This window comes from Prunus mume, linkage group LG2 (genome assembly GCF_029339155.1).
Source record: "Prunus mume cultivar Tortuosa linkage group LG2, ASM2933915v1, whole genome shotgun sequence".
Taxonomy (NCBI): domain Eukaryota; kingdom Viridiplantae; phylum Streptophyta; class Magnoliopsida; order Rosales; family Rosaceae; genus Prunus; species Prunus mume.
The window spans coordinates 9,387,361-9,400,342 of NC_142699.1; the positions used below are offsets into that span (position 1 = coordinate 9,387,361).

The 12,982-nt window shown below is 35.3% G+C and overlaps 2 protein-coding genes across 3 annotated transcripts; one reads left to right on the forward strand and one right to left on the reverse strand.

The window, feature by feature from the left end:
* The first annotated feature begins 514 nt into the window (after nucleotides 1-514).
* On the forward strand, nucleotides 515-4,107 carry LOC103320001 (endonuclease V family protein). Of its 2 annotated transcripts, XM_008221603.3 has the most exons (9): nucleotides 518-707; nucleotides 795-1,059; nucleotides 1,217-1,279; nucleotides 1,574-1,613; nucleotides 1,971-2,035; nucleotides 2,135-2,251; nucleotides 2,547-2,675; nucleotides 3,086-3,160; nucleotides 3,329-4,107. In XM_008221603.3, the coding sequence occupies exons 1-8, from the start codon at nucleotides 628-630 to the stop codon at nucleotides 3,140-3,142; spliced, it is 816 nt and encodes a 271-aa protein (XP_008219825.2). In that variant the 5' UTR covers nucleotides 518-627; the 3' UTR covers nucleotides 3,143-3,160; nucleotides 3,329-4,107. The 2 variants fall into 2 exon arrangements, with proteins under 2 accessions (XP_016647515.2, XP_008219825.2); XM_016792029.2 differs by lacking the exon at nucleotides 2,547-2,675 and having other exon boundaries at nucleotides 515-707.
* Nucleotides 4,082-7,332, reverse strand: LOC103319999 (O-Glycosyl hydrolases family 17 protein). Its single transcript, XM_008221601.2, has 2 exons — nucleotides 6,142-7,332; nucleotides 4,082-5,379 (listed from the first exon to the last, which is right to left on the reverse strand). Exons 1-2 carry the CDS (start codon nucleotides 6,342-6,344, stop codon nucleotides 4,251-4,253), a joined length of 1,332 nt encoding a protein of 443 aa, XP_008219823.2. The 5' UTR covers nucleotides 6,345-7,332; the 3' UTR covers nucleotides 4,082-4,250.
* Between the last annotated feature and the right edge of the window lie 5,650 nt (nucleotides 7,333-12,982).

Sequence of the window (12,982 nt, forward strand, 5' to 3'; positions counted from 1 at the left end):
TTTTCTCTTTTACTATTATTTTTAACAGAAAACAAAATTTACCACATCACTTACGACATGTTTTTACTGACCAAAAATTTACCACAACACTTTACGAATTTGAATGTTATCAATTTCTCACTTATTTTTTGTCCATATACACTTTTTTTTATTTTTTAATACTTTTATAATTATCATTAAGAGATAGAATAAGTGGACAAGAGGAAGTGAAAAAATCAATACCCTAATTAAATTGCAGGTTTTTAAAATTAGTTTAAATGGAATTTTGACGGAATGAACACAGTAATTAATTAATAGATACAAAACACATGAACTAAATTGGTCAAATTAATCATCTTGGACTAAATTGACCGATGACGTAAAAACACGATCAATTTTGACAGTTACGCCTAGAATATAATAGAAGAAAGGATCTAGGCCCAAAAACTAAAAATTGTGATCTCTAAGTGGGCTCAATTTTGTCCCCAAAAAACGAAGTGGGGTCAAATTTTAGTAGATCATAAAACCTTTTGGGTAATGAAGGCCACATCTCGGTCTAAAGGTTCCATCTTGCCAGTGATCAGTGGAGCTCCATAGAGCCATAAACGCACAGCAAGGTTATGTGCACTGCAAATCCATAATACTCACATGGAAGAGCAATCCCATGAACAAGCCTCGATAGAGACATCACCTTCTTCTTCTTCCGTAGACCATAAAACTTGGATAGAGTAAGCAGAACGATAAGCTCATCACAACTGCTACACACACATTCTCATTTCCATTCAATTTTGACACGATCGTGGTGAAAATTTCAGGACCCAGGATTTTCTGAAGAAAAAGTTGATTGCAGAAGATGATTTCACATGGAGATTAGCTGTTACAGGAAGGTCAATGGAGAAAGAGGAGGAGGTGTTGAAGTATGTGGGTGGAGTTGATATAAGCTATTCAAAGGAAGACCCATCAATGGCATGTGGGGTTCTTGTAGTTTTGGACCTCCAAACTCTCCAAGTTGTCTATGAAGACTTCTCTATTGTCACCCTCCATGTCCCTTATCTTCCTGGCTTCCTTGCTTTCAGAGAGGTCCATTTCTTTTTTCATTGGTTTATCTCGATGTTCATGTTTCAACAATATTTTGATCACAGAAGCTGAGAAAGTAATAAGAAAGGGGCAAGTATTTGAATTTGATATGCCAGTGATTTGACTGTTTGATGTATTTGATTGTTCTATGTTGATCTAGGCCCCAGTGCTTCTTGAGCTTTTGGAGAAAATGAAAACCAATGCTAATCCTTTATATCCACAGGTGATCCTAATACTTGTATTGGTTCCTACTACATTTGTTTTTGGTTCCCTTTCACTGTGCTTCATCTCTCTACATGAATAATTTTATGTTCTTGAAAGCTTTAATATTTGGTTTTGGTTTTTCATATTTACGTATAAACTTTTCTTAACTTACCTTAGATATATTAGAGAATAATAACCTTATGCCAAATCTGGCAAGTTGGTGACTTGCAAACTGTTCTGTGTGTTTTGTAATTTTACTCTGCTTTATTTTAGAGTTTGAGTAAGTAACAATAATTATCTTTAATGATAACAGCTGCTAATGGTACATGGAAATGGAGTACTTCATCCTCGAGGCAAGTCCTTTGACAGAAATCCCCATAGAATAGATGCTTGCCCTTTGTAAATGAAGCCTTTTCCTGTTTATTTACTTTAATTTTTAATGTAATTTGAGCTCTATGATGGGACTGAAGGTCTGGAGTTGCTGAAAATATGGGTAGGTTACACTCTTAGGTCTAGTGAATCTAGTGAATCTTTTGCTCACTTCACAATTGGAAAGCTTCTACATTCTCAAGAGATCATTTTGGAACCTGTTAGTTCCATTTTCATAACTTAGACGATACGTTCTGTCCTTAGCTTGAGTTGTGATTAAAAGCATTTAGCTTCCTTACTCAACTGGAGAATATTTTTAAAATGTAGAGTTTCTTTTGTAGGTTTTGGCTTGGCTTGTCACCTTGGCATTCTAGCAAATCTACCTACTGTTGGGATTGGAAAAAATGTAAATACTGACAGTAACTACATCCATCAACTTTGATGATTTGGGCTGTCCCTGCTTGCCTGACTTTTAGAAATTTCTCTTGATATATATTCAATTCAGCTTCACCATGTGGATGGCCTAACACTATCTGGTGTGATGCAACTTCTTAAAGCCAAGGAAGACTACGCTCAAGATTTTGTTACTTTGAAAGGATGCTCTGGGCGTATATGGGGAGTGGTAAGCATCTTATAAGCTTCATTTCTCCTCTCAAAACTGTTTAAATCTTTTGACAATGTGGTATGGTATTTAAACTGTGATGGGAATCTTCAGAGGCTGGCATGCAATAATATAAGGAAGTTAAAGATCATTTTGCAGCACTTTTTAGTTTATCCAAACAATATGGACATATACTCTGATAAAAAAGTGGGTAATAAACATGTAATTGTGCCCTTTGCTGGATGTTCTTTTGCACTTTGTCTTGTGTTCTCTGTTTCAATTGATTCCGTGTCTCCATTCTGTTTCTGTTTTCCAGGCAGTGAGATCTACTGGTGGCTCATTGAAGCCTATATTTATTTCAGTTGGTCACCGTATAGCACTTGATACTGCCATCAGGATTGTAAAAATGACTTCCAAATTTCGTGTCCCGGAGCCTATTCGGCAGGTGAAAACTTGAACTGTTCGAGTGCTCTGAGCGGCTTCATATTCATTATGGCCACTCCCCAGTAATATTTTGGACCTGTTAATTGAACTTGAGCGTATAAACTAAGTAGGGATATAATAGCCTTCTCTCGATGCTTAGATGCCCTGTGTCTCTAATCTCTAATATAGTTCTTCGGTTAGTTATTAGATGTGAAATGAATATTTTCTATATAGTGAAGTTACAGGCAGTCTAGGGAGGGCATGCTGTGTTATCTGTCTGTTTGCTTCAATCTTTTGCTGGCCATTTAGTGATGTTGACATTTCCCGAGTTAGAACCACAGAGTATCATTGCTTTATTTCTTTAATTAATGTAATGTACAATGTTGGGGAAATTATATTAAAGCTCCAATTTTCTTTCTGATATGGAGGCAGGCTGATATAAGATCCAGAGACTATCTTCGGAAGCATCAAACGAGAATGTCCAAATGATTCAATTTCAAGAATCTGGTAGGTTCACCTTTTCGACCCTTTTATTTATTTATCATATACATAATATACATACGAGGGCAGAATTAACAAAGCTACATATGAGGGTATTTCCAACTTTGGTGTTGCTTTGTTTTATTGGGAAAACTGCAGTTGTTAGTTAACAAGGCAAAATTTGTGAGATTTCAGGGCCTGCGGTATTTTTGCTACACCAATATATGCTGTGTTAGAATGCTCGTCGGGTCCCATTTTAATGCTTCTCCTCGGCCCCAAAAATGCCAGCCCTGATTACACCACCAGGATTTTCAAGAGACCCTGGTCTGCATTCCACTCTCGAAGAAAATGTTCAGATCACGATCCTTAACTTCAGTCTCCAGCCGATGGCTCTTTATTCTTACTAACAAAGGTTTGGGACTTAAAGCCACTCTCCAGTTGAATATCTATCTGATGGGCTACTGTGGTACACCGTACACGCATAGGAAGTGTTTCCACGAGCATCCAAATTCCACATGAGTCCAAATGGAGGGTAACATTATGGAGGTCCATGTGAAATCCTCATCAACAAATTATCTAAACTCGATCCACCCTTCATAGACAACTTGAGCAGTATGGAGGTCCATGTGAAATCCTCGTCAACAAATTATCTAAACTCGATTTGATTGGTGTTAGCAGTTTACCAGATGGGTAATTTGTTTCTTTGTTTGGGGCTTTATGAATTATTCACCAATGAGACGAGGCTAGCTTCATCAATTTATAGGTAGATTTTTAACTTGCGCCTTTTTTTTTTTTTTGGCTTATTTGTTGGCTTCAGTGATTACGCCACAATTTTTTTGTATATATATGAAATAGAAACTTCATTAGGTAAACTGTTCTAAAACCTAATGAGAAATGTGAGCTTGTCAGCAATTATTGATATTTTCCTTCTGATTTTGAGGCAGGCTATGAATAAAGAAATTGGCGTATATAAATTGTCCAAGTCCAAACTTGCTGTCTCTGTAAATATTTACTTCCCATATACAGATCAAGCTCACACAGCCCAAACAATGCTTGAAAACCTTGCGTAGTGAATACATTATTTGAGACTAATAATGTACAAAAAAAGCCTTAAAAATCACAGCAGTGTAAAGACGAACACAGACGCTAACACAAACAGAATTAAACAACTAGGCTTTTCAACAGAACCAGCTCCGGCATTCAAAGCAGATGAAGAAGATGATCGGATCATGATCCTAAACTTGCAGTCTCCAGATGATGGATCACTCGTGGTGATGACCGAAAGGTTTGGAAACTTACAGGCAGTGTCCAGTTGATTATTTATCTGATAGTAACTGTTAAATGCATAGGAAATGTTTCCACGAATATCCAAATTTCCACATGAAGTTCCATATCCAAGACTGGTGCAGTCAGCATTTGCACAAGCATAGCTCACACTTAGTGCCACTTGTGGATCGTCAAGACTCGCCGACGGTGACATAACACACCATTTCTTGTCCAGATATTGTATGCCGCTTGCTGCTACTAATCCATTTGAGCTTGTCGTGCCTAGACTGAGCTGATATTTAGGTGTTCCATCAAGGTAAAATAGCCCCCAATGGCGTTCAAAGTTACCTGGCTGAATGCTCTTGGCATCTTCATCAACAAGGCTAAATAAGTAGGCATCTACAGGGCCAGGTCTCATTGGGGTGCCTGCATTGTTCTTGATATGGGACATAAACCCCTGATTGAACCTTTGAGCATACTGTAAGTTTGCATTTCTGTCCCCATCTGTAGGCCAACCGATCTCTCCTACTATTATGGACAAGTTTCCAAATCCATTTTTCTGTAAGGCCCATACAAGGGTGTCATGGTTTGCATCAAATACGTTGTTGTAGATTTTTCCATTGTCATTAATGGAACTTGAGTATCCATTGAAAAAGGCATAGTCAGCAGGGAAGTTGGCATCATTGTAGAGGCTTATGAAGGGATAGATATTGACTGTGAATGCAGCGCCATTGTCACTCAAGAACTTGACGATTTCCACCATGAGATCCTTGGTGTCTGGTCGGAAGTCACCATTAGAAGGCATATCCGAGCCACTGCTGTCATAGACATCGGCGTTGAGGGGAATAGTGACCTTAACCTGATTGCTCACACCAGCTTTTATGAGAGCTGACTGGACATTCTGAAGGGCAGGAAATATTGTTGGAAGAAAGGTTCCATTGTACGTTGACAACAATGGTTCATTTCCCACTGCAGCATACCTTGCAGAGAATGTATGAAATAGGTAAGATATAAATTAGACGTAGATTGCACATTTGATCAGAACTGGAAAACTAGTATGACAAAAACAGTAACAACTAACAATGAAGCAGAAGAACACCTTCTAGTTAAGAGAAGTCCTACTTTTGAAGTATACAAGCCTGTTTGCTAACATGTGATACAGATCTACTTTCATATGGAGATGCAAATGAACTGAACCACATTATCAGAAATGGTAGAAAAATTTTCACACTCAATGCCAAGGACAAATCAAAGAAGACTCTAGCTAGACGAAATGAACAAGGTTGTCGCTTTTCCAGATCATCTTTTGATCAAGAAGAGTGAATTAAATAGCAGCTGAAGAATTTGAATTTCCTAGAAGCAGTTTGGGCATATATTGGCCAAAGTACACCAAGAAGTGAATAGCTTCAAAATAACACTCTCTCTCTCTCTCTCTCTCTCTCTCTCTCTCTCTCTCTCTCTCCAAACACACATCAATACATAGATTCATTAAACACTTGTTTTTATGCCAATACTCTTCCCTATCAATACATACATCTTTTGCTCACACACACACACACACACACACACACACGTAAACGGCTTCATTTGCATAGAGGCTAAAACCAAGGAAATTATCTTATAAACTAAGGTTCAGGCTTAATCATTCACATGTTCGGAAAATAAATAAGGAAATTAAGGAAATTATCTATGCACATAGTGACATAGCATAGATAAGGACGAGAGAAAGATGTGCTATTTACCTAATATCTACACCATTGGAGACATGTGAGGAGACATTCTTGGAAACCCAATTCTCAGCTGCTTGCACACTATTAGCCAAAGCATTGAGCATTTCATTGGGAATTCCTACCATTACCTGAATCCCAGACTTGCTCAGAGCATTCAATATCGAAGAATCGGCATCGAAAAGCTTAACCTTTTGAATCCCGTTGTCCTTTAACATCTTCACCACTCTTGCTGGTGGGAGAGGGTGTGTTAACTGAGTTCCCCAGTTCACTCCAATGCCAACCGCTAAACCCACAAGCAGATTGAAGAACAACAAGGCAACAGTAAGGCCTCTAAAGCCCACAGCTTTCAACAACCCATAAAACCCTTCAGCAAAACACTTGTAGAGACTTGCTCTTGGAGCTTAAAAGAAGGAGGGTACGAGTTGAAAACTGGTTTTGAAGCAAAGTAGTGGCTTTAACAGATGGGTTTGATGCTAAAGTTGGATACTTTCAGCTGCTGAAGCTTGAAAATATCGACCCAAGTTCTAAACTTGGAAGAAACTATTCTTCTTTACTAGCCAATAAACAATTCTTTTTGTTTAAACAAGCGATCTGGAAAACAGAATCAAATATAAACTAAGCAAAACAGAGACTGGGGGAGCAGAAAGAACAGAATCAAAGACTGCACCGAAATTGAACTATTAAGAATACAGAAGAAGAAAGCAAAGCACAAAGGCACAGACCCAGAAGAGGATTCAATGCTAAACAACTAAAATTTGGGAATACAAGTTATTTACACAAAGCAAAAACAATGATTGATAGGAAGGAAGAGAATGATCAAACTGGTTTTCGCATAAAGTACCCAACATTTGCCACAAAATCGTCAAAAAAAATTATTATTTCAATGAGTGATGTATAAATAAAATGCAAGATATTGCAAGTTACAACACGATAGGGCTTGCTTTCTTACAAACAAAGAAAGAGGTAAAAGAAGACGAATAAGAATGTTTCTTTTTGTTTGGGTGTGGGATGAGTATTGAACTTCATTGATTGGGCCATTATAAAAATGAATTAGAATAAGAGTGGTGATCGAGAAGAATAATTAAAGAAGTGTCTTGAATCTTTGCGCCAGAAAAAAAAAAAAAAGGAAGGGTCTTGAATCAGTGGGGATATTTTAGACTTCTCACTCCACATGGCTGATTGTGTAAAGCAAAGGGGTTCAGTGTGTTTACCTTTGGTTACTAGTGGCTGATATCACAGTGTCTGTTTGTTCCTGTGAGTTCAGTACAGTGGCTGCCAGCCTGCCAGCATATCTAGCTTCCCGTTCAAGAAATTGTATTGTAGACAATCCCAGATGGTCCTAACTTTTTCTTTAACTTTATTTTCTTTGAACCTGTATGTCATTTTCACTTTGAATTGTACAAAATCATGCTGCTCTGCTCTCATCAGAGCATTTTGTGCATAGATTGCAGCCTAGCTTAGGTGAATTTTATCACTGGCATCCATCACCCACAGTCACAGATGAGTCAAAACAAAATCAAGGGATCTCTTTTAAAATAAAAAGTCCTACATCGTGCAAGTAAACCCCAGACCAAGGTTTTCTATTTATCTATTGATTATTTTACTAAAAACCATGAGTGACTACGTGGTTTACCTTTTAAAGAAGTGAAGGACTTTGTGGTCTAATTATATGTTTATTATTGCTTAGCCAACGCTAAAGAGAATGTGGTCCCCTACTTTATGCCAAGTTCAAATACCCATTCCGACAATTTAAATTAATATTACTTGTATTAAAAAAAATTATGTTTATTATCATTTCTAGTTGTATCCTCGTATGCACCATACGACCATGCGTTTTGACCAACAATAGATTATGGCACCACACCTAAAAAATTTGCCAATTATGGGATGCATTGTGTTGTGTTTTTTTTTTAGTGTTGAAGTATTGCATTTGCATTTTACCGCATCCCGCATTCATTCCCACGTTCATGGTCGGTCGGTGTACGTAACGTCCCAACCTAATTTGGTTGGCACTTTCTCTTTTTTACAGAAAACAAAACATTAAACTTAGAATGCAAAATATATATATATATATATATGAAAATTATGGAAGAGCCAAATATGAGAGAATAAATAATTTTTGTTTATTTTCTTAGATTTACTAAATAAGTAAGAATTAATTTCTCATAAATTCTTTTCCGCAATCCAAATGCGTTCTAGTAAGCTGGGTGTTTTCGCCACCTCCCACCCATGTCACTACAGAAAACGAAAAAAAAAGAAGAAAAAAGGTACTATATGTGCCGATTAAGTTAGGAATTTGGCAAAGAAAAAAAAATGTTATTTAACTTCTCTGTTATGTTTGTTTTTATAATTTTAATGCATTATTTCAATTTATTTTATTATATTAGGCCCAACCCAACCGTATCAATAAAAAAAAAAGTTAGGCTCATTCCAACATTTCCAAATAGAAAAACGCTTACATTTCAAATGCAGGTAATTTTCGATTCTTTCGGCCTGTTTCTTGCAATTTACCTGGTTCTTCTTGTTGTGTGCGTGGGCCTCTAGATGGACTTTTGGTTTCGTAGCCCCTTAGTTGCTATAGTGAGGGACTTATATATGGCTCATAGGTAAAGTCTTATTTCTTAACTATTGGATTAGACTAACTAATTTGATCAAATGACTAACCAATTTAATCCAACGATTAAGAGATAGGGCATCACCTAAGAATCATATATAAGGTATTCACTATAGAATTCTTGTTGGTTGCTAATGCTTGACGCCGCCCCTATTCTTGGTGCATAAGAGTATCATTTCCATACAGCAATTGTCTAGTTCAGTAGCGGATTCAGGATTTGAAAGCCAACTAGGTAAAACTTACATACTAAACTCGACAACACCAATGAATTTCATTAATAGACATGAAAATATACGCCTAGTCATGAGGAAATAATGAGCATTACCCTAAAATGGTCCATTTTATGTTATATCAATTTTATAACAACTATCTCCAACATGCGTGGACCTGGAATGACTATGCATAGATCACACCTATTTGTGTGGTCCGTTCTAGTGACAGCATTCTACTTTTATTATCGCTTCCGGTATCGGCAGGGGCATCTCTATAAATAAATAAAAGCTTAACAAAACAAAAACCACAAATTCTTTGTTCTCTTGAGGTTTCGATTGTGATACGACATAATAAAACATAACCTATAAATAATATGTAGAAAGGATTTTAATCAAACATACCAACAAAAATAAAACAAATTCTCAATGAATTGTTTGATATATTATATTTGTCAATTTATATGGTTTCTTCTTTGTTCGTATCTTTGTGTTATGCTAAAACTAATTGTACATAAAAATTGAATTAAATCTATCTATGCAAAAATAAACCCAAACATATGCTTAATAGTTTTATGTCATACAATTTATTTCTCTCATCAATTAACCCGTCGGAATGTTGGAGACCTTTACTAAAAATAACCAAAACTGAATGAATGTGTTAATTTTTGAGATATTTAGTCATATATCCATTTTTAGCACTAATAATATAAATAAAACCACATTGCACCATTTAATTTCTATAAACAAACCCACAAAATGACAGCTGGCCTTATTGAATTTAATTTTGATTATTATATTACTTTGTTGCCCTATTGAATGTTTTGAGATTTTTTATTTTTAAGAAATCAATGGCAATTTTGTAATTTAAAAGAAGGTAAAAAATTTTTGTCATTTTGCAAAACATTTTTGTTATGTTGTAAATGTGCTTTTGGTGTATTTCTAAAGTCCATTTCATATAGGATTTTTTATAATTTGGACTCCTATATTTGGTATAATAGTGAATCTCCCTTAATTTTTAAGTGCAATTTAGATAATATGGCCCCAAAAATTAAAAATAAAATTCATGTACTTCTCAGTTGCAAGCGGTTAAAAATTTAACTTCAACATTTTTGTGATATATATGGCATAAATTAGTTTGCTCTATGGAATTGTAGTATTCATAAATCATATTGAGGTATTTGTTTTTTATAACTTGGCAATATTGTAGTTTCCTTGACATTCCTTTTATATTGAAATCGCCATTCAAATTACATCAGTGCAAATATGATGTGTAGTGTCACAACAACACTTGTCATATTGCAACCTAAGATCTTCGTGAGAAATTTGCCGGACAACTAGATCACGCCATTAATTATTTCTCTTAGATGTTAGAAAATTGGAGCGAAAAGATTCCAAAAGCCTTTTCTTTTAGGATAGCAAAAGAAATCGACAAGATAAGGTGAAAATGATTCAGAACAAAATCACAAGATGAAAGGAATCAACTACTTGTTTGTATCACTTAATTTACTCCAATACCTCATTCAACCAATGTGACTTTAAAAAAACAACAAAAAACCTCATTTAACCAATTGAAATCAAAAGTGCAAAAACACAAAATATGAAATATATTGTCTTTAAAGTACTACCATTTACATGCACACCAAATCCTTTATAATTCATAATTCATGAATGAGATTCGCACTTATTTTGAACCATGTAATCTTTGTGAAGGCGTAAAATAACTTCATGACCTTAACAGTGGTGCATTTGACCAATTTTAGGATGAGTCTTGTGACAAATTTCCACATGCTAATTTTATTTATTTGTGACCACAAATTTAAGATGAGCTGGACCTATATTTTATGTTTTTTTAGTAGCAAAGGTTCATTAGCTTCTTGACGCCGTAGCAAGGGACTTCAAGTTAGTCGTGGATTGCAAAAGTTTGCAATTACATGTTGTTTCGGATTCTAGTTGGTCCATTACACTCATATATTAATGACAACATTTCATTAGATAATGTACCAAGTGTTTCAATACAGTCGGATAATCATGACAGGATTAATGACAACATTTCATTAGATAATGTACCAAGTGTTTCAATACAGTCGGATAATCATGACAGGATTTTACAAAATTCTCCCCCCTTTCCAACAAGAGGGTAGGTAGTGTGTGAATCATCATCATCCTATGACTACCAATATGTTCACGTTGCGTTCTCAAATGGAGTTGAGACAGAGTTCCATGTTTCATATATAATTTTTTGTATTAATGTGCTCATATCAACACTCATATGTCCCTCTCTGTCTAAGTTCCAAACGAGAATGCAATGTGAACATATTGACAAATAAACAAATTCCTGGATTTAGATTGACTATGACTGTCATATGTAGGATGATGATGACACACTACCTACTCCTCCCATACCATAAGGGAGAGAATCTTGTAAAACATTGTCATGATTATGTGACTATACTGAACCACTTGGTACATTATCTAATGAACTGTTATCATTAATATATGAGTCTAATCCACCAACTATAATATAAAACAACATGTTTATATATGTAAATGTCTTACCGCAAGTATAATATGAAACAACAAATATATCTCTTAGGGGAAGTAACCTTTTACTCGACAAACCAACAATTCAATCTTACATGTTTGGTTCACATAAAAATTTGATGGGAAATCATTTTCCATGTCTTTCCCAAAGGATGGGAAATGGAAGATTCCTTTCCCATGTTTGATAATCCTAAGAAAGTAACCATGAAATATCACTTTATTTCCTTTCACATGTTTTGTTTGTGGCTCGTGGAGTAAAACAAAGTTTGTTTAATTTTCCAATTATACCTATATAAAATCAAATTTAAAAAAATGCATTTAATGCTATATTTGGCTAATTTTCCCAAACTTTCCCATGAGGAGGAAAACAAAACCTAAAGGGGGGAGGAGGACTTCACTTTCCCCTACTTTCCCATATGCAAGGCAACCATTTCCCAAACCTAGATTTGCCGAACATGGGAAAACAATTGATTTCCCATCCCCAAGCCTCCTTTCTCATGAACCAAATAAAAGCATCTACAATGGACTCCCTAAAACACATAATTAAACAAAGTTTATGGAGGAATTGAAAAAATACAACTTCAATCATGCTCCATCTCCATCTCCTAAAATAGGGAGACCTCTATTTCTAATGAGAGAGAAAGGGCTCCTAGTGGCTCCCTATAATTTAATGCAAACTATTTTTTGTTTTTGCTTTTGTGTCAACACTTTATTAAAAAATATAAAAACTATTTATGACTTTTTAAACTAAGGAGTATGGTTGGAGTTGAAATTTTATAGAGAGCTCCTAAAATAGATTTCTAGTGTTTTTGACGATTTTGTAACTAAAAAGTAGAGAGCATGAATGTGTACGTTATAACCCTATAAAAAATGATTCAAAATTTATTTATTATTTCAAGGTTTTTATTACATATGGTCCCTAAAATTTTCAAAAGTCCTCATTTGAATCCTCAAACTTTCAAATCAATCAATGTGGCCACTAATCTTTTGGCCCACGTATTAGTTTTGTTTCATCAACATCTTTGTTGAAATTGGTCACATGACCAACATAAGGCATATTTTGTCAAAATACAACCTATCCACACATGACACACTCACGAATTTTGCTCAACAAGGCTATTTACTCTTCTTAATAGACCCCAAATGTAAAACCCTAATTGAATAGCATATAGCCTTGTTGAGTAAAAATGTGAGTTTTAGAACTAAAATGAGCTATATTTTTATGACACGCGATTACACATGATTACACATGAACAATTTTACAAAAGTTTTGTCATAATGCGATAATATTGACCAAATTGTTGTGTAGACAGAAAAATGAAAGACCACATTGATTGACTTGAGAATTTGGTAACCAAAATGAGAAATTTTAACAAAGTTAAGAACCGCTTGTGATAAAAACCCTTCGACCATAACCAATAAACTCCTACATAGCACCATAAACCTTTAAATAGCCGAATAGCAAAACAAAGTAACTCACACAACG

What these genes read in the sequence shown, in the direction of transcription:
- LOC103319999 (XM_008221601.2), bottom strand. Translation starts at nt 6,344, where the DNA reads ATGTTAAAGGACAACGGGATTCAAAAGGTTAAGCTTTTCGATGCCGAT. An exon ending in TCCAATGGTGTAGATATTAG is followed by an intron (nt 5,380 to 6,141) that starts GTAAATAGCACA and finishes ATTCTCTGCAAG; the next exon opens with GTATGCTGCAGTGGGAAATG.
- LOC103320001 (XM_008221603.3), top strand. Translation starts at nt 628, where the DNA reads ATGGAAGAGCAATCCCATGAACAAGCCTCGATAGAGACATCACCTTCT. An exon ending in CTGTTGGGATTGGAAAAAAT is followed by an intron (nt 2,036 to 2,134) that starts GTAAATACTGAC and finishes TATTCAATTCAG; the next exon opens with CTTCACCATGTGGATGGCCT. An exon ending in CTGGGCGTATATGGGGAGTG is followed by an intron (nt 2,252 to 2,546) that starts GTAAGCATCTTA and finishes TCTGTTTTCCAG; the next exon opens with GCAGTGAGATCTACTGGTGG.